Source organism: Hirundo rustica, chromosome 16, assembly GCF_015227805.2.
Source record: "Hirundo rustica isolate bHirRus1 chromosome 16, bHirRus1.pri.v3, whole genome shotgun sequence".
Taxonomy (NCBI): Eukaryota; Metazoa; Chordata; class Aves; order Passeriformes; family Hirundinidae; genus Hirundo; species Hirundo rustica.
Genome location: NC_053465.1, coordinates 14,469,548 through 14,497,384, shown reverse-complemented (window position 1 = coordinate 14,497,384; position 27,837 = coordinate 14,469,548). Strand labels below are relative to the sequence as shown.

The window sequence follows — 27,837 nt, the reverse complement described above, 5'->3', positions numbered from 1 at the left end:
GGTTTTATGGAAAGTAACATTTTGGAAAGCCCCGAGCTGACCCGATTCTCGGTGAGGGACCGAGAATGAGGTCTCGGTGAGGCCTCACCAGCCTGTAGATCCCACGAACTGATCCCTGCGCTTTGCAAAAAGGTATTTTCAAGAAAACCAAAACCCGGGATCTGAGTGGGGCCGGATGTCGGGCCCGGGGCTGCCGAACGAGCGGGTGCGGGGTCCTGAACGCGCCTCTGAGCATCCTCGCATCGCCGCAGGTAACGGGGAGGGGGATCCGCTACGCCCGCCCCGGGTGCGCCCCGTGTGTTCTCCGTGTGTTCTCCGTCCCACGCCCTCCCAGCAGAAGGAAAGTGGTTCAGGTATCCTCCAGCGACAGGCAAGTTCAGAGCCCTGTTCCCTATCCCCGAAACAGCGCTGCGGACGCTGCGGGACCAGAGCCCCTTCCGGAGGTGCGGGAGCCGCTCCCCTGCCCACGGGGGCGGGCGGTGTCCCCACGGCCACCTGACGGACACGGAGCGCTCCCAAGGGGGCTCCGGCCGTCGGCGCCCGTTCCAGTGGAACCGGCGCCTGGAAACGCTCTGAGGCGCCCGCCTCGACCGGGACGGAGCGCGGCGGCGGCCCGGGAGTGCGGGCGGCTCCCCGGCCCTGCAGCGGGGCGTGCGCGGGGCTCGGAGGCCGCCGAGAAGATGCCGCAGCGACGCGCGGCCGAGGAAAAGCAACTCGGGAAACGGGCCGAGAGCGCCGCCAGCACCGAGCGCCCGCTCGCCGACGGGTGACCCCGGGTGACCCCGGCTGGCCGCGCCCTCCGCCCCCGCGCGCGCTCCCGGCCCCGCCCCCCGCGCGCGTTCCCGGGCCCGCCCCCGCGCGCGTTCCCGGGCCCGCCCCGCCCCGCCCCCCGCGGCGGAAGCGGCCCCGCCCTTCCGGCGGTTTTGGCGGGCGCTCCGCCGCCATGTCCCGCCCGGGGGCCGCCGATCCCGGCGCCGCCGTGGAGCGGCTCTGCCGGGAGCTCAACCTGGACGCGGCGAGCGCGGCCGAGGCGTTGCGCGACTTCACGGCGCTGCGGGGCACCTACAGCCTGGAGGTGAGCGGGGCCGGGCGGGGCGGGGCCGGGCGGACGGGGGCGGGCGCGGTCCCGCCCCGGCCGAGTCCGCGGGGCGCGGCGCCGCCCCGGTGACCGCGGCGCTCGTGCCCGCAGGGCGAAGCGCTGCACTGGCTGGTCTGCGCGCTCTACGTCGCCTGCCGCCGGAGCCGCGTGCCCACCGTGGGGAGCAGCCCGATGGAGGGGAACGGCGTCTCCCTGACCCGCATCCTGCGCTCCGCACGCCTCAGGTGAGCGCCCCGCCCGCTGGGCCGGCCCCGGCCGGGGCCGAGCGCTCAGTGCCGGGAGCGCTCTGCTCTGCCCTCCTCTGCCCCGCCCTGCCCTGCCAAAGCCGCTATTCCAAGTGCCGCTCCTTCGCTCTCAGCGCTGCCAGGCGCGGCGCGGTAAAAGCGGTAAATTCACTGTTATTACAGATGGAAATAAGATGCAAACACATAATTTCCAACTTCAAGCCTTTGGGAAACCACCTGTGTTGGACCAGCAGCCGTTCTACACGCGCCAGTTGTTTCTCTGTTGTTAATTTGAGCACAAACACCTCGGCGCGTGCCATCCCGGTACAGCGTGTGTCTGACTCAGGATTCAGGCCAAATCCCGATGGGATGCTGGCAGCTGCTGGTTTTTCTGGGAACACAGCACTGGTGATCACAGAACTCACTTTCTCCTCTCCTGTCACTGTGGCTCTGACCTGGAAACACGGAGCCAGAATGTTGCTCGTTCCATTTAAAGACCCCCTCCCCGCTGAGCTGCTGGAGGGGTTATTTACATCCCCAGCTGACAGGTTTTTGTGCAGGTAACTTTGACAGGCATCGACTCTTGGCTTGTTTTGTTGCCTGTCCTGCGTCCGCCTCAACACACGCAGAGCAGAAGCTGCACTTTGCTGTCCACCACTGCCCTGCTCTACACAGCCACGCGGGCAGCCTCCACATCACATTAATGTTCCCATGCCTTAAAGAGGGTCAAGGAGAGACCCCAGAGTGATAAAAGACAAAAATCTGGTAACATTTACAGTTTGGGAGTCATATCAAAATAAATTGTGAACCTACATAGTAATCACATTAGTCACTGAAGGAGTAAATATTTGCATTTTGGTGTTTAAAATTTTAGAATAGAAGTTAGTCAAAGCCCAAAACAGACTTTTCTTTTTTTCTTTTAAGTTTAATTCAGTTTTTTAGCAAAATGAAGAAGTGGATGGACATGTCAAACCTGCCCCAGGAATTCCGAGAACGAGTTGAGAGGCTGGAGAGAAATTTTGAAGTGTCAACTGTGATTTTCAAAAAGTTTGGACCAATATTTTTTGATATATTTCAAAACCCTTTTGAAGAAACTACCAAACTGCATCGAAGCAGGAAACAGAGGTATTTTTTAGTTTGGATGTGGCTTTTCCCTGGAAAGAGTTATACCCAATATAAGTTTATGAAAATTAATTTCCAAAGTGATGGGGTCTCTTTGACTCTAAAATGCAGTGAATGCAGAGCCGCTCCTGACTCCGGTGGGTGCAGCTCAGTTCAGCTGAGCTTCACATCCAGCTGCTGTAACAGAGGAACTGTCCTGCAGTGAGAACATCAGGGTGTGGTGGGGAGAGGTGCCATGAGGTGGGTTAGCTCCAAGGTACAGTGAGATCAGCACTTTAAACGTTTAGCAGAAATAGCTGAAGTGGCACAGGAGTGTTTTGTCGTGGCACAGTGCTGGCAGTGGGTCGGTATCACACCACGATCCCTCTGTTCGGGGGCTGGCACGTCCCCGTGACCTCCACCTCTCAGGTGTTTGCCGTGGTTGCCAGATGAGTGGGAGGAAGTTACAGCTGATGTGCTCATTTTTATGATGAATTTGGAACCTCTGCCTTACTGAAAGGAGCTTGTCCATGCTCCCTGCAAGAATATGCAGCTGTGACAGCTTTGTAGTGAGAATGTAACCTTGGGGATGGTGCAGCCCATCTGTGGATCTGCAAGGTGTTTTTGTCAGTTCGTGTGGGTTCTCTGGATGTGAGGGGGGATAATTGTTCTGGTACAGTGCTCCAGTGTAGCTCCACATCCACAGGCAGAGTGCAGGGGGAGATGCTCTATCTAGTGCTCTGTTTGTGTTCTTTTCTCCGAGCAGTGTTGCTTTGGCTGCTCTGTGGGCTGAGTCATGTCTTCCTTGGTCTTCCAGCTCCGTGGGCTTGGATAGTTCTGCTCCAAACAGGAGTCAGCAGCTGAGCTGTAGTGTAAGCCTGTTCTGAAAGGATGGCTGATGCTTTAGTAAAATATTTTGGAAAAAAAATCACTGGAATATATATAGCCTTTGTCACCTCCCACCCCTGCAGGTGGGTTCTGTGGGAGGTGTGACACCAGCAGAATAGCGTGGCAGGGTCAAAGGCCAGAGGCAGCCTTTGGCTTGGGAACAGGGTCAGGAACTTGTGGATGTGTGCAGGACACTCCGTGGAGCCAGGTCAGGCACTGTCTCTCAGACAGTGAGAGCTGAACTCAGGACATGCAGCTTAGATTGTGCCTTAGTGTGGAATTAAGACAGCAGCTCCAGCTGTTGTTTTGAGCGGGGAAATGGAATGGAATTTGTACTGTAGAGCAAGGTTTGGCTTCCTGGAACTGAAGAGTAACTTCTACCCCCATTTTTCTCGTTGACAGGCGGGTGCCATGCAGCATCAAAGATCTGTTCAACTTCTGCTGGACTCTCTTTGTGTACACTAAGGGTAGGCTGCTTGCTTTGCCTGCATGGTTTGTATACATTCCCAGCTGTGAACTTCTCTTGTGTTGCTTGACGTGATGTGCTGTCTCTTAAAGGTAATTTCCGTATGATTGGAGATGATTTAGTAAATTCCTATCATTTACTTCTGTGCTGCTTGGACCTGATTTTTGCCAATGCCCTTCTGTGTCCAAACAGAAGAGATTTGCTAAATCCGTCATTTAAAGGTATGGTGGGGACAGATTATTTACAATCAGCTGTGCTTTGTTCTCTTGGCTCATTTGAAATGAAGTTGAAGGTTGATTGTGTTCCCCCATCCTCCTGGTTCCCAGGCTTACCAGTGGAGTTCCACACTCTGGAGATGAAAGCCTCTGAGGATCCTCCCTGCATCATTGCCATGCTCTGCGAGCTGCACGATGGGCTCCTCGTGGAAGCCAAGGGCATAAAGGAGCACTACTTCAAACCATACATTGCAAAGCTCTTTGATAGGAAGGTACATCTCGTGAGTTTTATGAGCACATGGTGGTCTCAATACCATTTAAGTCCTGCAGGTTCCACAGGGGAGAGCAAAGGAAATGAGCAAAGGAACTTGTTAATGAGCAAAGGAACTCAGGCTGGCTCAGGTTTTCTTTGTATTTTAGCAGGAGCAGAATTCCCTCACACTTTTAATGCTGAGTGCTGTAAGGTCTCCTCTGTTTCAGCTTTTTATGTCAGTGAAGAATCTTCTCTTTGCTTTCTTGGCTGTCTGAAACTGAATCATGAAGGATGATGTTTTCTTCAGGCAAAAAAAAAAGTGATCTTGTGAGATAATTGTATGGGATGTTTGTCATGGGAGTGTGGGTCCTGCTGCTTGTCTTGAAGTTGAGCAAAATGCTTTGGAAGTAGAGGTTGAGGTTGCAGATGTACAAATTGTCCTGTCTAGTTCTGATCCTGGAAATGTTTTCCAAGCTCTGTGGAAGCTTCTTTGTAGTTGCTCATCAAGCAGCTACAAAGTCCCTAACCCAGCAATGAACAGATCACATTGCAGGGCTGGCTCTGAGCAGTGAATTTGTCTGGAGATTGGGTCCAGTTGGGCTTTGTACTCTGTCTGGTAATGGCACTGTAGCCCTTTGGCCTAGGCAAAAAAAAAGAGTCCATTTATGCACCTAAATCTCCTTTCCTTTTTGACTAAAGCCATCATGCCCTCAGCCTTGAAAGTTTTGATTTTATTATCTATTTCTGCTTTTTATTCTTAGATCTTAAAAGGAGATTGTCTGTTGGATCTTTGCAACTTTACAGAAAATAGGTAAGTTACAGATACTGTTCTTAATCATAAAGCTTGATTCATGTCTAAAGTGCAGGCCTTTGTGTACTAAATCCCAGTTTTCCTGTTTCTTTGTCTTGCTGTTTCTAATGAGTTTTGGTTATTTGACCATCAAAGCTGCTCTCTGGCTGAAACGCTTTCTGGATCCAAAGTGTGGCTGATGTCAGGGGTTCAAGCTGCAGAGACTTTTTTCTTGATGTCAGGTTTTTTGGTGCTTGCTTTGATTTTCTGGCAACTGTAACCTTTGAATCGTGTAATGCAAATCATAACCTTGTCTCTGAAGGTCACAGGTGTATTTCTATATACATATTTTGCCCAGGTAGGGAAATCTCTAATTTTATTCTCTGCCTCTAATTGTATAAATCTGTGGATACAGATTTATACTCAATTTAGATATAAACTCATTTCTTTGATCATTGAACATTGACTTTCTCTTAGTGTTTCTCCTTTAAATTTAATAGTATTCCTTCAGTAACACTGTCAGATGGAATTATGCAGTACTTCCTGTTCTTTTGCAGGTCTCACATCTCAAAGATGCTTGTAAGCATCTCTGGGGATTTTTTTGTCCAGCTTTTCACGGATCTTTACTTTTCCCTAAAAGATGTGGGCCAGCTGAACCTGTGATACAGTCAGGTTTCCTGTGGGAATCACAGAGTTACTGTGTCATGAATACATTGTTAAATTCCATTATTGTGTGTACTGGAACTGCATTCCTGGCCCAGCTGCAGGCAGGATTATTGATGCAAGCCATTTCTGATTTTCATCCAGAAGTTCCATTCTACTTCCCAAGGATATGTTTAAAGCTTTGCAACCTTGGTGGGGTTAAACATTCCTTTTTTCCAGTTGAGTTTGCTGGAATAAAGAAAGCGAAGGATTTGTTTGGACTCACATGACAGTGGTGGTTTTAGAAATAAAACCCAGGCAGGTAACTCCTCACTTTCCCTTCCTCTGCACTATTAGGAAAATTATAGGCTACAGAGTGGCAAACCCAGAAATGCAGCAGAGCGAGTTGGGTGCAGTTCTCCTTGGTTGCTCCATGTATGCACAGATTTAACCACTGACCAGCTGAGCACTTCCAGACTGGTTTATTCACAACTGGCATGAAAACAAAATTGCTTTTTCCCCTGTTCCTACTGAGATCCAAATGCTGGTGGAAGAGTGATTCCTGCAGTGATCCTGGAGAGGTTTTGAGCCCAAGGGCAGGCAGGGATGACTGGGGGCAATTTGCTCAGGGAGGTGGGAGTAGCTCTGCTGTCCAGAGCATGAAACTCTCACCCTGTGTTGGTTTGGGGTTGTACCTGTGCTCCCTGGGGCACCTTCTTTGTTTCTTCAGCAGTTAAACCTTTGGTATCAAACCTGGGCTTCTCTTTCAGTAAAGCACTGAATAAAGAGTATGAGGAGTATGTTCTGACCGTGGGTGACTTTGATGAGAGAGTTTTCCTGGGAGCTGAAGCTGAAGAAGAAATTGGCACTCGAAAATTCCCTGCAGATTTGCCAGGAGAGAAAACGGCAGCAAGAGCTCACATGGAGTGTCATCTGCAGCAGCATTTTGAAAAGGTGATTCATTTAACATGGCAAGCTCACCTGAAGTTCTCCTTCAGGTTTTCCTGTCCTTATACACTCTTTGAATCATTGAGGTGACTTGAAATTTCTTCTTCTGAGAGGAACATGGTGAACACAGGATTCAGTGCTGTCTTACTAAGGAGGAAAGGTGTTATTTTCTTTCCTGTGGAATTTTTCAAATAACTATTCCTCAAACAGAATGAGAGCACTTTCATATGTATGGTGTGGTTTTGTCCAAGAAAAATCAGTAAGTAATTAATACCCAAATTAATTTTGCTCAAGCTTCATTTATACCCCATAATCGTATCACAGCACTGAATTTGTTTTTCCGCTGTTCCCTTTCTTAGGAAAGGAGAAGTCAACTTTCCTACTCTTCTTTGGAAAATAAATTCATGCATAAACTTCAGTAAAGTCTCTCTTAATTACAAAAAGTAGCCTATAAACAGAGTCAATGTTTCAGTATGTCTCAAAGTGTAAATTGTATTTAATGAAGTTGGCAAGCAGGAAAACAGTTGCTTGATTACTTTTTAATCTTGGATAAGAGGAAAAATATTACCGGCTGTGTGAAGAGCATATGCTGTTTGATTTACATTTAATTAAAAAATAAGAATTCTTATTCTAAGCTGCTGGTGCTAGTATAAGTGAATCATATGTCTTAGCTTTTTCTCCCAAATATAAGTGTATTTCATATTCATGCAAATTAAAAACGTGAGTTTGGAATGGTTTTTATTAAATCTGGGCTTCAGTTTCTGTAGTCTAATAATATTACTATTTATGCATAATGACTGCAGGCTTAACCTTTTCTCATTATTTGCCTTGTGTCTTCATAATGTTGTCAGTTCAGATAATTAAATCCAAAAACTTTTATTGTGTCACTTCCAGAGAGCAGGATACAGAGAGGTAAGTGCAGTCCACACAGCTGCATCTGCTCAGTGCCTGTTCGTCCTCTGAATGAAGGGAGGTCCATTTCCCAAGGAATGTTCTGTGAACCTCTCCTGCAGCTCTGCCACCTACTGCTTGTGTCACCCAGCTGGTGCAGTCAGGGACTCAGAATGGAAGCGTGTGCTTCCTCTTCCTCACCCTGTATTCTCAATGTTCAAATGAGCCTAAAAATTTACAGGGTTTAAGATTTTTAGGTCTTGTTTTACTATGTTTTAGTTGTGAAATCCCTTTGAGTTAATTTCTGGCTGCTTGAAGGTTTGTTACATTTGTGGAGTCCTGGGAAAACTGGCTCGTTTTTAGTCACTTCTGAGCTCATAGGTTTGATGAAGCCTTCACGTGGTTGTATGAGTGGTGTCATTTTAATCTTTGAAGGAATTTTGCAGGAGATGCTCGTTTGGAAAGTAATTGAAACAGTTTTGTTGGCTGATTTCCATTTATTATTTTTCTCTATCTGACAGAAAAGGTCGTTTGCACCTTCAACTCCCCTGACTGGCAGAAGATACCTGCGAGAAAAGGAAGCTACCATCACTCCTGTGGCTTCGGCCACACAGAGCGTGAGCCGTTTGCAGACCATGGTGGCTGGGTTGAAAAATGCACCAAGTGAACAACTTACAGCTATTTTTGAGTGAGTATGTCCACTTCAGCTGCTCTCATTGACACAGAAACTCATCTTTTGGCTTTTTTCTTTTCCTTCGGGGTAAGACTATTTTGGTCTGTGTTTCTGTATTATTTCTTGTTGAAGGATCTTCTGTTTTCTGGATGATCTCTTATGGAGAAGGGTGGCTGAACACGCCCACCCCCATCTGACATGTCACAACCATTGTGTTAATGGAGCTTCAGCTTTTGCTGATGTTGATTTGTCTGTCTGCTTGAAAGCCAAGTGCCTTTTTTGTTTTGTTTGCACTTTAAACAAGAACTCAGTTGAAAGATGTGATAATAGCCGTGTTGGGAGAGGTTTTGGAGGAGGGTGGAAATGTTCAGGTGAACAAGCTGCAGTCTTTGCCACAGCTGGGAAGATAAAACTAAAAGCAGATTACAGGCTGCCCATTTTTCCTTCACACTACTTCAGGGTGTGTGGGTCTAACGCCGTGTCACAGGGATGAGCCTTGTAGTGAGCCTGGTCACTGTCACTGCTGACCTGGAATAGCACTCAGGAGGTTCAGGTGGCTGTTCCCTGAGCACACTTCAGATTACTGCCCTCTTCCCTGAGCATAGCTCATAAAAAGCAGTATTTGAATAGTAAATACCTGTAAAGATGCTGGGTGTTTGCCTGATACCTTTCCAAGTTAAGATCCTGCTGTATTATGCTATAAGATCTCCCAGGTGTATTTTTACAAATCAGAATTGACATTTAGTATTAGCACTTAATATTTGAAGTGTAGAGGCGATATTTTTTTTAAAGTAGCCATCAGAAACCGGTGAAAAATATTGCTTACCATTCTCATCTTTGGAGTTATGTATATGTAAAAGTTTTGCTAGCACCAGTTCTTAAAGCAGTTTACAGCTGTGCTCTGTGGGATGCATTTGTTTTGAATGTTTCTTTGATTGTTTAAGCACTGATACTATTTATACTATACAATTAAGACATTAATGTAATCTCTAATAAAACATGTATTTGTTCCAAATAATAAACCAGACTGTCAAGAGAGAGGTGAATATTAAAATGGGAACAAGAATTGAGTAAACCTTTGGCAAGAGCTGTGATGACTACTTTGCTCGTCTTGGATACGAGTTCTGCAAGCACTGGGGTATATATGCTGTGTCCCTGGAAGAAATATAGGAACTGTAGTCTGGACTGTAATATTCTCTGCTTTTCAGTATTTTCTTTTTCAAATTAAAATTCTGTGGAAAAAGCTTTGAAGTTAATTAGGAGGCTTTGTTCGAAGAGAAACCTTAGCTGAATTTAGTTCTAGCTTTTCAGAGTAGTTAATTGTCTTAATTTGACAGTAGCCACGGGCCACTGTCCTCTAAAACAGCGTTGCTGGAAAATTCAGAAGCATTCAGAAAGAGCATCTCCAGCCAGAGATACTCTGGACCTTTTTTATGCCAGTGACACTGTTGATTTCATCAGTTCTCCCAGTCTTGGTAGGAAATGGGAAGATGCTGCTGCCTCTTTCCTCTAAGCTTTTCTGTGCTCCCTCAAACATAGTCTGGCCTGTGTGGTATCGTGGGTGCCTTTGGTTGGTTGGTTGGTTGGTTGCCTGTTGTAGCATCCTTACTCCTGGCAGGTTCATCTTTCTCCTCACCGTGCTGTCTTGCTTTCTCCTGTGTTTGTTCCGGGATCTGCATATCCTCCCTGGTCCTGGTAGGAAGAGAGGACACAATATTTGTGTGTGACTTTTGTTTTCCTCTTCTGTGTAATACAGGTTCTTGCTGACGAGGAATGCTTGACATAATTGGCATACTTTTTTATTTTTGTTTTATGGTTGTTATTTCTTGATATTTATTTTTTTAAACTGGATATTTATTTATACAAACAAGGTTTTCTTTGCCTTTGGCTTCAGGTCTTGTGCCCGCAGCCCCTTGGAAAGCATCATGAGCAGAGTGAAGGAAATTGGTGAGACCTTCTGTTGCAGCTACACTCAGTCAACAGATGATCAGCCAGGATCTCACATAGGTATGGAGTGAAAGGCGTGGGCTGTTTCAAAATACTAAACCAGGGCAAACAAAATGCACATCTATACTATTTTCTGTATTTATTAATAGTGGAGCTTTTTTTACCCCGGAATACACCCAAGCAGAAAACTGCTGATGTCAAACAGTACACTGTAAAGAACAAAAATTTATGGCACAGTAAAGCCAGGGCTGCAGTTCAAACTGGGATAACCAAGAAGTCATGGAAAAGCAACTCTTAGCAAGTGTAAACTTGAATTCGTGTTAGCTTTAAAATTTAAAGGAAACTAAAAGCAAATAGGAAAATTATTATTGCAAAATTACATCACAAGAAGTTACTACAATAAATAATCCTTTAAAATATTTATGGAATTCCATGCTGTACTTGGGACTAGTGGATTTCTGAACTTTTTTTTTGTTTGCAAAGTCTGTACGTACACACATAAGCTGTTATTTTGGATGAGGACAGGTGCTGGTCAGTTTAGTCATAACCCCATTTGTGCCAGTGGCATTGGACTTCATCTCTGTTGATTTTAAATTTCAGATTTTGCTGTAAACAGATTAAAACTGGCAGAGATCTTGTACTATAAAATCTTGGAGACTATAATGGTGCAAGAAACACGGAGACTGCATGGGAAGGATCTGACTGTAAGTAAAGAACCAGTGAAAGATTTGAACACTTTTTGTAATTGTTTCTTGGAGTTTATCTTCAGACAGTTCCAGAACAAAGCACTGTAAAGCACTCTGTGTATATTGTTAGCACTAACAACGGGAGCTGCCAAAATGTATTTTACTTCTACTGTTTAAACCAGTATAACTGTCATAACTAGTCATATGAATTTGTGTTGCCTTCTACAATCACAGCTTTATGGACAGATAGCTTTTATTCTCATCTTTATCCATTGAACAGTATCAATACTTCATGTTACATAGCACTGCATTTGCTCTGTTTTATGATGCACAGCAAGGAGGCCAGTTCATTTGTGCATAGCATGAAAAATGGAATAGTTTTGGTGGTGTTACTCTACTTCTGTTCTCCTCAACTTCCCTATAAAAAGGAAGGTTAAAAGGTTGTGGATGGGAGAAGAAGCCAGCTTCTTTCCAACAACAAGCTGTGTAGTGTTAGTGCCACAAAATTCCAACTTCTGTTTCCCAAATCTGAGGCCAGTGGCATTTTCTGTGCTCTCTCCAGGCTCTCCTGGAACAGGATCTCTTTCACCGCTCCCTCCTGGCGTGCTGCTTGGAGATTGTGCTCTTCGCTTACAGCTCCCCTCGCACCTTCCCCTGGATCATTGAAGTTCTTGACCTCAGGCCATTCTATTTCTATAAGGTAAATAAATATTGGCTCACAGCAGGATCTGTGTTAAAAATGACACGTTACTGGATTGGGAGTCAGAGAGGATGTTGCTCTTCCTCCCTAGGGAATGGGGTAAGACAAGGACTGACATTAACTGTGCATTAGGCCTATTCTAAATGCTGGCTGTCCTGAAATGTATTACTTGAAAGGTGTAATGCCAAAGCTGAAGCTGAAAAAACCCCATTTTGTAAATGGTACTGATCTGTAACATACTGCTAATCAACTTTCACTAGACTAAAGCCTTCAAGCATATATTTTTTTTTATATTTACATTTATTGACTGCAGTGTAGTTCTGAAATAGCAGATGCAGCTCTGAAATGTTGCCTTTGGCCGCAACTACTTATCACAGCCTTGTTTTGCTAGACTTGGGGGTTTTTCCTTTATGTAACAGAACATAGAATATCTTTTCCGGGGTGTTCTCTGGTTTTGCTCTTTATTTAACCACATTTTCCCCACTTCCAGTGTAACTTGATTTTTGACTACTTCAATCCTTTTATCACCTATCCATATACCTCCAGTTTTTTGCTGGATGCCTTGCAGCTTACTGGGGTTAGTTCTGAATAAATTAAGTAGTTCTATTTAGATGACAGCAACCAAAAAATGGAAGCCTTTGGAAAAGCCGGTTCTTATTCCACCTTTCCTTATTCCTTTACTCCTCATCTGTAGGGCGGTACTGGAGCTGTAGCAAATTTGTGATTATTGCTGTGGCTGTTGGTAGCCTCCATCAAAACTGGTGCACATCCAACTTTGTGGAACAGATTTGTGTGATTTGAATTTTCTCAGCTATTCTTGTAACACTCTTATTTGGACAAAAATTGCCATCGTAAAGATCTCTCACAAGAGAGACTTGTGATATTTGTAACTTGGTTCTCTGGGTGTAGCTTCTGCAGCAGGAATAACTGAACACATCAGTTGGTCTTCCGGGGAACTTTTATGGCATTTCCATATGGAGCTTTAGAAACACAGGCTGAATGCTTCTCTGACAGGAATGACACAGGGTGGATCTTGTCTTGGAGTAGGATACTGCAGAGGATCAGTCAGCTCTATTCAAACCCCATTTGTCCACGTTAAGGGTTCTGAGTGTTTCTTAAATGAAACTTTAAAGCAGTGGTTTTCAGCCCCTCATGTTATGGGCTGCTCGTTTGTGAGGAAGGAGAGCTGAACTGCTGGGGCTGTCACATCCCCTGCCGAGCAGCTGTACCTGATCACATCTCCCAGGGAAGTGCCACGTGTGCCCAGTGCTTTCACTTGTGCACAGTTAGCAGTGGTAAGAGAGGGGCCTAAAAACCCCTGGAGTGGATTGTTCGGCACTGATGGTATATCTGCTGGGCTCTTCCAGCTCCCAGGTTGCTTTGGGAAAGGGCTCTAACAAAAGAGGGATCGGAAGAGGGTTGGGGAAGATGAAGATGCGAGGAGGAGGCTGAAGCACTGTGTTGACGTTTTGAACAGGAGCCTGAAATAAATAACAGTTTGATGGTGTTAAACGTGAGCAGTGTGATATTGCTCTCTGTGTGTGTCATTGCCATCAGGTTATTGAAGTGCTGATTCGGTCTGAGGAGGGGCTTTCCAGAGACATGGTGAAGCACCTCAATAGCATTGAGGAACAGATTCTGGAGAGTCTGGCCTGGACTCGGAACTCGGCACTCTGGAGTGCACTCGAGGCCTCAGGAAACAAAGTCCCGACCTGTGAAGAGGTATGTGATCTCATTCTTGTTACTAGGAAATCCATGTTCTTTTTCTCACTTGTTTTATACAGAAAACTGTTCAAATGAGACCATTACTGCAGAAAATCTTCTATTAATAGATTGTCACAGAGAAGGGAAATTAATTCATTCTCTTACACTGACATTTCTTATTCCTCAGGTAATATTTCCCAGTAATTTTGAGGCCAGCAATGGAGGAAGTGGGTTTGGGCACTTGCCCATGATGCCATTATCTCCCATAATTCATCCTCGAGTGAAAGAGGTTCGGACAGATCTTGGTGGGAGTTTAAGACGAGGTATGTTCAAGGCTTCTGATATTATTTGAATGTGTGAATTTAGGGAGAGGAGTTTTAAACTTCTTTGTAATTGCAAAAAGCAGCCTTGAATCTGAATTTGGTGTTGCAAATCGTGAAGTTTATTTGATCAAGCGAAGGCTTAGATGCACCTAGTAGCCAGTGCTGTGACTCACTGGCAGCAGACAGTGGTGATGGTGCTTCCCTTCTGGACTGGAGTAGGTTTTGCTGCTGCTTTGATGCCAGTGTGACCTTACTCTGAGGTGGGTTGTCATCTAATCACTTACTGCCTGTCCGTTGCTGTTTGAATTTTTCAAACAGGTTGTTTTGGGTTTTTTTTTTGCATTCTATTTGTTTATGCTCACTGAGTTTGACTGGATTTTAGGTGACTTTTTTGTTTTAATGTAATGACAGAGCTACATTTCTTCCTGCTTCCTACAGAACTGTTTGTGCAGAGGTGGAGGACAATGTTTGCCTACAGTGTTCTGTCCTCTGTCCTGGATCTCACACAGAACTGTCTCCTGACAGGGAGGGTGCAGAAGCAGTGCCAGCACTGCTGGTTCCTTTCCATGCTTCTCTAGTTAGGAATTGCTGTTTTCGTTGTATCCCAGACCCTGTCCGTATGATGTTGCAGGTGCACCATGGACTGGTGGGCTGTGTGAAGTTATCTCCTTCGGTGTTTGTCTGTTTGGTGTTTTTTTAAATACTCCTTAGGAGGGGAATGTGCAAGCAGTTGCTGTAAGCGTTAGGGTTCACTGATGTAAGAAGAACCGGATTTGGGATGATATCTTATGTATGGGGAAGGCTGTGTGAGACATGGCTTTGTATATGAGAATCTGGTACTAGAGGATTCTCCTGAATTCAGTTGGAGGATGGTGAGGATAGGAAATGTTTATTTGTCTTTGGTACCAAGAGAACCATCTTGGCAGAGTTAGAAGTAAGGTCTCTCAATCTTACCTGGCCAGTTATCCAGATATTTTCTAATTCATGGGAAATAGGAAACTTGTCACTCTTATTGTCACAGACTGCAGGAGAAATGCAAAAAGCCTGTGGACAGAAGCGTGTACGTTATTGCTGTGTACTTCAGGCTTACTACTAGAGTAAATGTTTGAAAGCAACAGAAAAGCCTGAGAGGAACTGGGGCTGTGTGAGGGTGGAGTCACCTGACTGGGAGCAATTTAGAGAGTTTGAAAGCCAGAACATAGGGAAGACAGTATGTCCAAGGAATGTGGTCAGGGTTCCTATAGAGGAACGTGTTCACAGGAGTAACCCTTGCAAATATTACTAATTGCTAGGCTGACTGGAGTAAGTAGCTGTGATCTTGTGTGTTCTTCAGTCTCTGTGGATTAGTGTGGCTGCTCAACTTCCATGTGATACCTGATGGCAGAACTGCGCTGTCTGGCAGAAGGAGTCAGTCAGACTGTAGATCTTGTTCTTATCACCTCAGAACAGTGAACTCTGAGAGCAGGCCTGAGCTACAAGTGATCTTTCCTGGTGTAGTTGGAAGGTATCCTTTCCCCTTCTCTGCAGAAGTATTTCCAATAAGCTGTTGTTGTTAAGGTTTTGTTGGGTTTATTTTTTCTTCCTTGACATGCCAGACATGCAGCCATTGTCTCCAATCTCTGTTCACGAGCGCTACAGTTCTCCTACAGCTGGAAGTGCTAAGAGAAGGCTCTTTGGAGATGACAGCCCCAAAGAAATGCAGATGGAAAAGATACTAACGAAAGGAACTAAGCTGACAATTGCTCCAGCATCCAGCATTGGTGCTGAAAACATGTCATCATCTCCTGCCCAGACAGTGCTGACTATGACAACCACTACAGGACCAGGAAAAGCGAGACAGAAGGTCACTATCCCACTGCATGGTAGGAATTACTGCTGTTTTTCATCTCTACTAGCATATTTTCTTTCCCCTTAAGATAGGCTTAGACCAACCATCCAGCTTGAAAGTGTATTGCTTTTTATTTCTAAAAAAACAGTTACTTTGTCAACAACAATTGTGTTGGTGTGAAAGACAGTTGCTTGCTGAGGAAGATGGGAGTCTCCCTTGGAATGAAGAATATGACCTCCTTCCCTCTGAATTTTTATAACTTTGATATTATGGGGCTTTAAGGCAAAGATGTGGGAAAAGGAATAGCAGCTCTTTACTTGTGTGTGTGTAACAAGGCGAACAAACAACAACCCCGGCAGCAACAACGAACGGACGCAGAGACCCAGTCCCAGCCTTCTCCTGGCTGCAGGCACCTTCCCCTTTGGTGCAGTTCCGGGCACAGCCAGCAGGGGCGCTGGTGGCTCCCGGCCGGGCAGGGTGGGTGCGATGATTCCCCCGCGGCTGCAGGGGGCGCTGTGGCGCCAGCTCGGCCGCCTCTCTCCACACGGGAATGGCGGGCGGGCTGGCGGAAGGGATGGAGCAGGAGCTTCCTTGGGAAACTCACGGGAAGCAGCGGGTCCCGGTGCACCTCTGGGTAATGAAAGGAGCTGCAGCAGGAACCTCAGAGCAGCAAGCTGGAATGGCAAACACAAGCAGATCCTGGGGTAATAAATGAGATGTATCAGAAACTCTGCCGCTGCAGCAGGGCCTGCGGGGCATCCTGGCAGGCAGGGGCGGTGGGCGCTGCAGTGTAGTGGAAACTCAAAGCAGGGCAGAGACACGGTGGGGCTGGGCCTCACGCAGCCAGGGAAATGTGCCCTCTGTGAGAGGGTTGGTGGTGGTCAGGGTCCCAGTCTTTTCCCCTGAGGCACCCGAATAGATGGCAGGGGTCCTTTCCATTGAGACAGGGTGCCAGTAAAGTCCCAGTTTAGTGGTTGCACTCAAGAGCAAAGGCTCCGGCAGGAGAAGCGGTGCCAGGCTGGGCTCTGGCGGTGGCAGCGAACTCCCCCCAGTAAACAGCAGCTGGACACTGAGAGAGGGCAGGGAGCCGAGCCCAGCCCTTCATCACCCAGCCAAAATCTCGAGGTATCTTCCCTTCCAAAGAGAAAACCTCCCCAGGGAAAGACAGTAGCCAGTCAAACCCTTCCCCTGAGCCATGGCAACTTCTTTTGTCTCTTAACTACAGTTTTTTTCTCTTAGCAACATATGGACAAAATTCCCGAGGGAGAGAAAAAAAGTGGAGAAATCCTAAGCTCCAGCAACCATGAAAAAGCTTAAGTTTATATTGACATAATCTCCTTGGAGACATCTGATTCCTGGCAAACACACTGGGGATTTCTCCCCTTGAAGAAAAAGTTCATGGAATTATATGCTCCTTCCAGTTATGCCTCACACATTAAGCAGTACTTTGGTTCCCAGCTCCATTAATGAATTACTGCAATTTGTCTTAATTTGGTCTGTTATAATCTCAAAAGGCTCTGGAACATCTGAATAAGGATTACGTGTTAACAGTAGTAAAATACTGTGAGGCTTCTGTTTTGTGGAGGTCGGGTGATTGTTGGGCTTGCTACCATCTTCGAAGAAAACTAGAGCAGCTGGGTTGTTGTAAAAGTTAGTTATTGCATGGCTAGAAGATCAGTCTTGAAGGTGAAGAGTTCAAAGGATAACAGTCCATGCTATTATGCAAAGCTTTTTGCCATCGATTCCCCATGTCCCAAGCAGAGGCAAAGCAGCGGCCCCATCAGCCGCAGCATCCTCAGCATTCTCAGAGCAGTGCATGTTTATTCTGTACCCAATCAGCTACAAACACGGTTCTACTGCTGTCTTCTTGGCCTAACACTGATGTGTGAAAGTGGTCGTAATTTATTACACAAATTCTACGTACATAGTTCTATGTAGGAATGCCAGCAATGCTAAGTTATGTTTCCATTATGTCTACAGCTTAGTTAACTCTGCTGCTGAACTTTAAACTAGGCTTTAGGGCTTTTCTTACTAATACAGACTCTTTATTTGCTTAAGGCACTTAAAATATTCTCTACTTATTTAGGACTAAAACTTATATTGCTAACTCATGTCAGCTTGGATTTATGTATTTTACTTTCTCTGAAGGTTTTAATTCAGCCCTCACATTTCTGAGTGCTTCTGAGCTTGTGTAAATGGAGTCCAAAGGGATTTGCATCCCAGCAGGTGATACTTGAATATTTCTGAAAATGATACATGAGTAATGAGTTTATAGCCATTTCCTAATTTAAAAATCAGATTTATAGTTAAAGATGAAAAGAAAAATTCTGCACAACTCATGTTTAAGGAGATTTTTATCAAGAAATTTTGATTACTGAGGAAGCTAATGAGGACTGTATAGGATATACTGCCAGTTCTGCAGAATTAGAATAATAAAAAAAAAGAATGCCCACCTTCCCCCGAAAGAGTGGAGAACGAAGTACAGAAATAGTGATTGCTTGTGAACATTGTACTTTCAGATAAACTCTAGAAAAGGTCATTCACATTCAGATTCTCCATTTAAACCTTACCAGAAATGTAATTTTTACCATTTCTGAAGACTCTGAGGGACAGAGTCTTCTTAGATTGTAGTAGAGAGGATGAGATGTCTTTAGTATCAAATGTTTATAAATTAGTTTGATTTGCCATTTGACTCTGCAGCATGAGGAGAGCAACCAGTTTATTTCTGGGTATGTATATCCCCTCCAGGTATTGCAAATGACATGGGTGGAATCACCTTGATCCCCATTTCGATGAATTTAGGCCAGCCATGTCAAGTGGATGGGCAGGCTCCCTGTCCCCCTCCTGGGAGCCAAGCACACGAAGTGCAGCTGCCAGCGGCCGGCAAACCGAAGAGGACAGGCTCCTTGGCACTGTTCTACAGGAAGGTGAGTGTCCTTACTCAGAGGTGGGGCTCTACTTGTGCTCGTGGTCATGCTGGGTCCTGCCTCCCTGAGCAGCTCCCGTTACCTTCAGTCTCCATGTTCCTTTCCCTTGGCACATGCAGTTCCTCTACACTTTGAAGAAGAAGGGAGAAGATGTTGAGTGTTGCAGAGAGTCCGGTTTTTGCCTTTCCACCCATGAGATTTTTTTTCTTTTTAATTAGGAGCTTCTATAAATAGATATCAAAGGCCTGTTTTACTTCTATTGGCTCTTTTGGTTGCTCGTTGCTCCCACATTTGCAAGGGTTAGACAGATCTGATATGAGCTGATTTTCCTGTGTCCTGCTCATTCAAAGCTGCACTGTTGTGGATCCAACATCTGGAGATGTTCCTTTGCCACTTCTAAGTCCGCCCAGCAGTGCTGATCTTGCTGGGCCGGGGGCTCAGAAAGCAGTGGTGAATAGCACAGTAGCTAAAGGTTTCTAGAAAGAGTGAGTTTGGAATAATGCAGGATTTAAAGATCAAGTTAAGAACTGTGTGTGCTTCAGAGAAACTTCAGATGACCTAATTCTAGTTGCTTTCATTTTCAGTGTGAATTTTGTGAGGGGTCTTTGGAGGAAGTGGGATATTTTGGTCTAGATGACTACAAAAAATAAATCCCTAAATTTGTCTCTCAAAAATATTAGATTTTTTTTGTTTGTTTGCTGTTATTTCTTACTAGGCAAGTTATTTTCAGAGGTTTTCCCCTTTGAGGGTATCTGTATAGACGCAATAGAACTTTAGAAGTTCTACCATGAACAGTCTTTAAGGTACATCTTAATACAAAAAATAATTCCTTGAAACACTGTCAGCCACATCCTTTGTCTGAACTATTGGTTCTTTACTTTTGCCAGTGACAGGCGATTTCTTTGAGAAAGGATTAAGAATTTATCAGACACCTGCCAATCAGGAACATTGCGTTTTGGAAGTTTTACTCTCAGCTGGGGAGTACTTCAGGTGTAGCTGTGTCTTTGACTAACCATGTCATAGGCAACATAATTCCTCTTAGGTATGAAGAGCTAAAACCTTGACTTACATTTGTCTTTAAATTTTGACCTTCCATTTACAGTGATCATCGTACTCACAATGATAGTTTTTCCCTTCTTTCCTTTCTTGCTCCCGTTCAGTAGAGCAAGTGAAAATGACACTACCAATTGCTGCTTTCCAGCATGAAGAAAGTGCCTAATTAGTTAGTGAGGGATATGGTATAGAAGCTATAGGCACAATGTTTTAGGTAGATTTTCTGCAAGTATTAGAGATTTGACAGCTTAGTCTTTGAAACCCAGAATTCCAGAATGGTTTTGGTTGGAAAGGACCTAAAAGATCAAATCATCCCTGCCATGAGCAGGGACACTTTCCACTAGACCAGGCCCCATCCAGTCTGGCCTTGAACACTGCAGGGACGGGGCAGCCACAGCTTTTCTGGACAGCCTGTGCCAGAGCCTCTGCACCCTCACAGGGAAGAGTTCCCTCCCAGTATCCCATCTAATTCTTCCCTCTGGCAGTGGGAAGCCGTTGGCACTCCAGGCCCTTGTTCCAAGTCCCTGTCCGGCTCTCCTAGAGCCCTCTCAGGCAGCTGAAGGGGCTCTAAGGCCTCTCTGGAGCCTTCTTCAGGCTGAAAAATCCCCACCCTCCCAGTCCTCTCTCATGGGAGAGGTGTTCCTTCCCTCTAATCATCTTTGTGACCCTTACAGAATAGCTCTGCTTTGAAGTCTTTTACTTCTGCAGGCCAGGATAAGCATGTTTGGCTTCACTCTTGACTGAGTGTCTTTTCCTTCCAGGTGTATCATCTGGCAAGTGTGCGCCTGCGTGATCTGTGCTTAAAACTGGACGTTTCAAATGACTTGCGCAGGAAGATCTGGACATGTTTTGAATTCACGTTGGTTCATTGTCCTGATCTTATGAAAGACAGGCATTTGGACCAGCTCCTCCTCTGCGCTTTTTATATCATGGCAAAGGTAACGTGTAGTTTTAAGAAATTGGTGGAATTTTATGTTCAATTGAAAACATCAGGTGTGTTCAGCATTTACAGTTTGACTGATTCTTTCTTGTCATATTACTGGGGGAAGGGGAAGGTCCTTCCAAAAAGTGGATGAACTCCCAGTATGGCTTTTTTTTTTCCCTTGTTTTGCATATCTTAGCTCACTGGCTTGTCGATGGAAGTTCTCAATAGAGTTTCTATTCTCTTCTCGAGTACATTCACAGTGAGGACTGGTTGACATACACAAAACACTGTGTGATAATTATTGCCCCATACTTGTTTTCTGTCCTGTTTGTCACCTTGACATCTCTGTAATCTGAACTAAAAATTCCATTACGATTACAGAATTAGGCAGGTACATAAATTTGCAGGAGCAAATTTATGTAAGATGGTTTCCCCAAAAATCCTGTTAGCTTTTGATGATTCAGGCTGAAGAATTACCGTGGTTGCCTGTTTCTTATTCCATCTGCCAGCTTTAATTTAAGGTGGTGTTAAACTGGATTATGAAACTGGACTATTGGTTTGACTCAGATTTGAGCTGATGGTTACAGTGTCCATCAAGCCTAATTCCGACACAAAATTCAAGAGGCTGGATTACCTTTTCTTGAGAGCAAATGCAGAGGAGCAGTGTGGAGGGAAACTGATGTTTAAATTGTGACTACCTGTGCTCTTAACTGCAGCATGGGTTAGGCTCACCTGATGTCAATACTGATAGCAAAGCCACTTAATAGTCAGTGCTCTGTATTTTATAATGTAATTTGTCAGTTGTTTTGGGCTTATTTTATGATACAGGCTTTTGAATGCTGTCTCCAGTGCAGAGTGAGGCCTGACAGCTTAGCCAGAGACATTGATACATTGTCTCCTGGCTCCTAATACAAAAACTGTTGCTTGTTAGCTCTTAAAATTACAAAGGTATGACTGAAAAACAAAGCGCTTGAACAAATTAAAAAGCAAAGTGAAGTTGCATATTTCCTTTCTTTAATTTTAAGTGTCACTGGAAGAAAAGTCTGGAAAGGAGTAATGCATAAGCATCATAAGCAACAAAAAGCTTTAGTAGCTAAGAAACAAGGAATTCCTGATCAAGAAAAATCTTTACTGTTTTCATGCTCTCATCTCCAGAGATAAATTTTAAAATTATGTATTTATAGTAATACTCCTCAAAAAGCTGTATACTGGACCTGAGCATTCCGGCCTTCATGCTTGCATTTGGTCTTCAACAGCCTTTTCTTTTCCAGGTAACCAAAGAGGAAAGAACTTTTCAGGACATAATGAAAAGTTACAGAAATCAGCCACAAGCAAACAGCCATGTAAGTCAATAGCATTGCTTTTACTTTCTGTAAAGCTCAGAGGTGGTTTTTGAAGTCTTTGTACTCATAAGAGAAATCAGATCCTCTGCAGTGTAATACTTGTTCCTGTTCAGCTGGATTTCATCTCGTCTCCTGGCTTCCTTGCTTTCCTTGATAAGAGTGTTTTTCCCTGGTGTCTTGTAGGTTTATAGGAGTGTCTTGTTGAGAAATACTTCTGATGATGTCCTATTGGACAAAAATGCAAACCCAGATACGGAGATGACAGAAGGTGAGTACAGCAAAGGAATCTGCTCTTTCCAGTAACATACTTGGGGCTTTTAAAGAACTGGACTGTCAAGTAATAAGAAGTGGAGCGAGTTTTATGGTTTTAAGTGTATTGAAGAAAAATAAATGCATTGTTGAAAAAGAAGCCATCTTGTAAGTAGCTCTCCTGTGTATTAGATATGGAAAGTACACTTCCTAGTTGGAAAGAATGTATAACATCATTTACTTAAATTTGATTTCTCAGGGTGGAAGTATTTTCTTAGTATGTCAATGATACTGTAGTTCTTCTTGGATGGTAACACTGATAACAAAGAAAAATTAAGAGTACCTGGAATATTATGGTGTGTTTTTCTTAATATTACCTATTCTGAAGACTGCAGTCGGGAGAACTGGTTTCAGAAAATAAAAAAGCTAACTCTCCAGGACCACCATTTTCTTATATTCAGGTTTCTTTAAAATAGTTAATGCTTTCTTTGCTCTAGGTTAGAAAAGAAAAGGGATCAGAGTAGTATTTGAGAAAAGCATAAGTGCTGTTCCATGCCTGTTTTGAGTGATGTGTCAGGAAGGTGAGAGATCACAAGCCCATGTATGAACCTATGAGCAGAGTAGATCATATATAAACCCATGAGCAGATCTGTAGCCAGGACACGCATTGAATTTTGTTTGTTCTTTGTGGCAAATTCCCTCTGGGTGGGATTCATCTGCCTTAATGAGTATTAGAGCCATTTTTAAAGGCCTGTTGAGGGCTCTACCGGGGTCATGGAAAGTGCTGATCTCATCTAAATCCTGTCTTGACACCTCCACAGTTACTGGATGACTTGGAGTATCTGAAGTGACGCTGGGCTCTGGTATTTTGTCAGACGTATGTACTTGGTTATAAAGTTCTTCAGTGGCTTTTCCTACCAGCCTTTCTTCAGTTTATGGACTTAGGTCTCCTTTACACAGAATTAACTCCTGCTCTTTTGACACCAGTTCACAGGAGCTGTGCTTGTGTTGTGAGAGGAGGAAGGCAGACAGACAAAGGAGTCACTTACGGGTCTCAGCTGGAGCTTTTGATGTTTGTCTCAGTGCACTGATTGCCAGAGACTTTATTGTGTGTTGCTCTGTTTTACTTGGCAGACAGCAGAATGGAGGAGACATAGAAGGTTGTATTCAGTAGCACCTCAGCTTAATTAGGGTAGAGCAAACATTAACAGGAATACACTTGCTGTGTGGCTGCAGCTTTTCCCTCAGAATGTGCCTGAAGAAATGGTGTCATGAGTGCCTTGGTACAGATCTGAGTTGAGCACCAAGTTTTTCTTCGCTAGCTGATCACAAGAGACTGTCAGAGAAGCCAAAAGCTGGGAGCTGTCAGACTGCTTAAAACTTAGTTTTAAGAGCAAGTAATGGCTTTGTACCACTCGCCAAAATAAGCATGGAAGAAGGGGTCAGTTGTGCTACAGTTTCTTGCTACAGCTATTTCCAAGTTTGGAATAAAGGTTGATACTGGCCTTTTTAGTCATAACCTGCAAGCCTGCTCACAGCAATTGGTAGCTCCTCCTGATGTTCATAACCATGTGCAGCACAACCTGCTCCTGGCTCAAGCACATTTCTTGAATTCCTCTCATTGACTGGTCAATTTATGGACAAGTTCTTGCCAGCTGGACATCATAAGTTCAACTCTGAAGTGCCTGGTTTGCCAATGCTGTAGTTTTGAAATCTGAAGCTCTCTTATTGTTAGACTCATCCGTGAAAGCTGGCAGCTCCTCGGGACGGTCTGCAGCGGCGAACTCGAGTGAGTCAGAAACAGAGGAGAGAGGAGATCTCATTAAATTTTACAACACAGTCTATGTAGGAAGAGTAAAGTCGTTTGCACTGAAGTATGATATCACAAACCAGGATCATGTGGTAAGTCAAGTATTTTGTAATTAATACTCACTAGAGTCTAGAGGCGTTTTTCCTGGCAGTTAAACATATGTCAGTAACTTTGTCTTGGCACCTGGCGTGGGTCAAGTCAGATAGTTGGAGGTAATGGTGTGAGCACTTGCTTTAACAGCCTTTCAAAAGAACAAATGCAGATGCCGTTTCAAACCCAGTTTCAGCTTCTTTACATCAGTGCAGTACGCAATACCTGTTCGCGCAAATGCCTGTGGACTGTCGGTGTAAGGCATCTGGAAGATTAATTCTATTGCTTGATCGTTACTTGATCTGTTGTTTCACTGTCACAAGATACAATATTCTAAAGAAGACCTGGAAGTGTATTAATCTCCCCTTCTGTGAAGTTCCTGCTCTCAGGATTTTCCTGTTGAGCTCCTGTGCAGACGTGTCTTCTTTTGCAGGTGGAAGCGCCTCCGCTGTCGCCGTTCCCCAGCATCCGGCAGCAGCCGGTGTCTCCCCGGCGCATCTCCCAGCAGCACTCCGTGTACGTGTCGCCTCACAAGAACGGCGCCTGCCTCACGCCTCGAAGTGCTCTGCTCTACAAATTCAGCGGCAGCCCGTCCAAGGTAGACAGAAAAACAAGGCTGAAAGCGATCGGTTTGAGAAATGGTTAATTAGTCTTGTGATTGGGATGTGGTCTAGTGCAGTTCTGATGTGTTATAATGAATAGTCTCTCACTTGGCACTGGAAGGTGCCATACGTTCTGTATGTAGACTCCATCACTCAGAGGTGCAGGATAACCAGTTGTTCCCTGACATTTCGGACACAGAGCAGGTTTGACGGGGAATCAGAGTAACGCATTATTTTTGTCTTGGTTGCAGAGTTTGAAAGACATCAACAATATGATAAAGCAAGGTGAACACAGGAGTAAGAAGCGAGCAATAACAATTGACAGTGACACTGAATCCCCCACGAAGCGACTCTGCCAGGAAAATGATGATGTTCTACTAAAACGCCTGCAGGATGTTGTCAGTGAAAGAGCCAATCACTAAAAAACTGGTTTTTGTGGGATCTCTTAAGTTACGGAGCTGGATACAGCTGTTGTGCTATTTATTTCTTGGTTTTGTATATAGACAACTGCCAAGTTCCTTCAACACTGAACTTTAACTTGACTTCCACAGGGTGCAAGAAGTAAGAGCTATGTAGAGAATACCAGTGATCTTCATTCCCAAAGACCACACTGTGCTATAACTTACTCTGAGCTGTTTTAAGCAGAAGAGTGTTCTGTGAAAGCCATGCTGGACGTTCTCAAGCCTCATTTGGAGCGTCATGACTTCTGAGTGTAACTCAGCTTGTAATACCGGTTTTATTGTTGGAATAAGAGTGATAAAGTAATGAGTGGAATCAGTGAAATTTCCACAAGCTTTTGGTATTTGGAGAAGAAACTTACAAAGTGCCTTATTTGAATAGAATATGGAATTTTATGCGTTATTTTACTGTGGAGTAGCTGGAGGGAGAAGAAATTAATTATTTAGCCTCAGGAAGAGCTGAACAGTTTTGAACTGTCAGAACTTCTGTTAAAGTGTAGGTTGTGACATGTATCTGACAGCTTTTGCAGTAACAAAGGCAATAATCTAAAAATACTAATAATGGTGACTTAGGTTGGACTCTGGTAAAGCACTGAGGTACAATTCTGTGAGCCTGAATTCCCTTTCTCTTGAGCCTGTGGTGCTCCACATTGGAAGCCACAGAGCAGCCTGCCCTAGAATGCTGTCCATACAGATGGCAGCTCACCCATGAGGAAATACAGTTACAGATGAAATCAGCAGCTGGGGCTTGGCCATCTCAAAGCTGTTCAAACGCAGAAATTCATTTAACAAATTGTATCTCTTTAATTTTTTCCTGAAGACCTTTAGCCTGTTGTGTAGTATCTACACTTACGTGTAAGCCCATCACATAAGGAGGTATATATGTGTGAGGGTTTATAGCTTTTGAAGGTTTGGATTCACTGGAAAAGTACAAATTCCAGCATCCAATCCTTGTGACTGAGTTTTTAACGTTAAGGATTTGGTAGGGTCTATTTTACCAAAATGGAGGGGTTTACTCATTACTGTAAATCAGTAGTTTGATCTTGTTTTATGATTGTATTTAAGGTTAGAGCCATAGAGAAACTTCTCAGCACTGTAATTTTCAGTTTCTGTTTAACTGAACTGGAAAAAGAAAAAAAAAGAATGATTACATAGGAGTTATTTGAGGGGCTCTGTTCCCTTCATTGGTTGGGTGGGCTAATATGTGTTGTGAGATCCATAGCTCTAGGGGGAGCAGTGCCATGATTTTGAGCAGCCTCAGCTAATGAATCTAGTCAGCAGTGATGAAGGAGAAATTGATTTCTAAGTGTAGGTGTGCAGGGACGCTACTCAGCAAGGAGTAGAAAGTTTACAAACTTGGTTTTGAGTCGTTAACTATTTGAATATTTGATTTTTTAAAAACTTTTTTTACTTTCAAAAAATGGTGCTTGCCTATGGAGAGCTGCAGTATGAGGAAATGGCCATGCAGTGGAGTAGGTTTCATGTAGAAATTTCCTTTAATTTTATTCAAGTTTTAATATTTTGAGATAGAAAATGGAGGATTGCAGTCTTTCTGGATAGGAAATACATGGTTAGGCATGACAGCATGAGTCTTTCCACAGTATTGTGTGATGAGAGTGTAGTTGACATGGTTTTAGTTAAATATTGTGTGCAGGTGTCCTGGAGTCTCTGCTCCCCACACTGTCATTGACTTCTCTGACAGTAGACAACTGATGGAGCCAAGATCCTGATTAACTGTTGTCTGGTGTAGTGTTTCTTCATTAAGAAAATGAATGTACTACAACTGGATGCAGTTCAGAATTCTTCACCTTTTTAGGTGATCTAAAAACTGTTTTGGACTTGTTGAACAGCTAAAACAGTAGCTTACATGGAAATTTTCTGACGGTTTCAAAGTGCCTATCTAAATCTGTATTTTATAATAAACAACTAAAAAGGTTTTTTACCTGTGTTGCTGTATTTCCTGTTATTTTGTGGTGCTAATTCAGTAAATAATGCCTTCTGTCTGCATTTTCTGTAATATCAAAGACCTTCATAATTCTTACGCTCCCTCAGATTTCTGAGGGGTTTTTTTTTTCTGTTTGAATTCATGATATTTCTTTCATGAAAGAAATACCATGAATTCATGATATTCACTCTTCCAGTGAATCCGTTTGCACACATGATACTGAATTCATGTGTTTTGTCTGAAATTTCTTCCAGAGGTTTCTTTACTGTTTTGTGTTTCAGTCAGGTGTGGATTCTGGGAGAAGGGGAGTAATATGTTGCATGAAGTCACCAAAAAGAACCGAAAGGGTGTTGCTGTGTATTATTCGGTTTCATATTGTATTTCATTTTCATATTGGGTTTTGTAATGGTTTCTTCTGTACCCCCCTGTTCCCCTGGAAAATGTATCATCCCGAGGTCTGTCCCTGCCCCATTTCCCCGCCCATTGTAATCCAACCCTATTCCACTTCCACCTTATCCCCGATTGTGTAGTGACTTGTCCCCGCCTCTAGCCCCTTCCCTGGATATAAGCCGAGGAGACGTGCAGGAAGCTCTCTTGACTCCGGGGATGGGAAGGGGCTCCTGACCCAGGCTGGGGCAGGAAAAGACTGAATAAAGCCCTGATTCCCCCTGGATCAAGTGCAGACCCTCCTTTGCCATCGATGGGGTTTTGTTCTCTCTGCTAAGGGAAAGGTTCTCAGCTGCTCCTAGGTTTTGGGGCCCTGGGGAAAAATCCTTCCAACTGTGGTTTGTCTCTCGTGCTAGCCGGAGCAAAAATGGGGCCGGGGCTCTGAGAGAGAGACTAGCCACAGAAAGGGAGAGAACCCTGCAGTGACAGGTGACGTGCCCACGGAGGGAAGTGTGACTCCAGCTGAGCTGAGCTGGGGCCTTCTAGTTGATCTCCAAGCACTTCAGGGATGAGCTCCATGTGCTAGTCCTGGCTGACTTCTTCCCAGATGTGTTTCAGAACCATCCTTGGACAGTTCAGAACTGTACTGGTGTCGTGCTGGTTTTGTCAC

At 44.4% G+C, this 27,837-nt stretch overlaps 1 protein-coding gene across 4 annotated transcripts; it reads left to right on the top strand.

Moving 5' to 3' along the window:
• Nucleotides 1-943: 943 nt before the first annotated feature.
• On the top strand, nt 944-26,832 carry RBL1 (RB transcriptional corepressor like 1). Of its 4 annotated transcripts, XM_040079917.1 has the most exons (22): nt 944-1,075; nt 1,190-1,323; nt 2,248-2,448; nt 3,715-3,779; nt 3,871-3,999; nt 4,105-4,265; nt 5,008-5,057; nt 6,449-6,632; nt 8,039-8,205; nt 10,085-10,197; nt 10,738-10,841; nt 11,386-11,523; nt 13,081-13,245; nt 13,415-13,550; nt 15,146-15,412; nt 18,127-18,305; nt 20,120-20,296; nt 21,555-21,626; nt 21,810-21,894; nt 23,611-23,777; nt 24,209-24,373; nt 24,629-26,832. In XM_040079917.1, the coding sequence occupies exons 1-22, from the start codon at nt 944-946 to the stop codon at nt 24,797-24,799; spliced, it is 3,162 nt and encodes a 1,053-aa protein (XP_039935851.1). In that variant the 3' UTR covers nt 24,800-26,832. The 4 variants fall into 4 exon arrangements, with proteins under 4 accessions (XP_039935851.1, XP_058278664.1, XP_039935852.1 ...); XM_058422681.1 differs by lacking the exon at nt 3,871-3,999 and having other exon boundaries at nt 965-1,075; XM_040079918.2 differs by lacking the exons at nt 24,209-24,373; nt 24,629-26,832 and having other exon boundaries at nt 965-1,075; nt 22,863-23,750.
• Nucleotides 26,833-27,837: the final 1,005 nt, after the last annotated feature.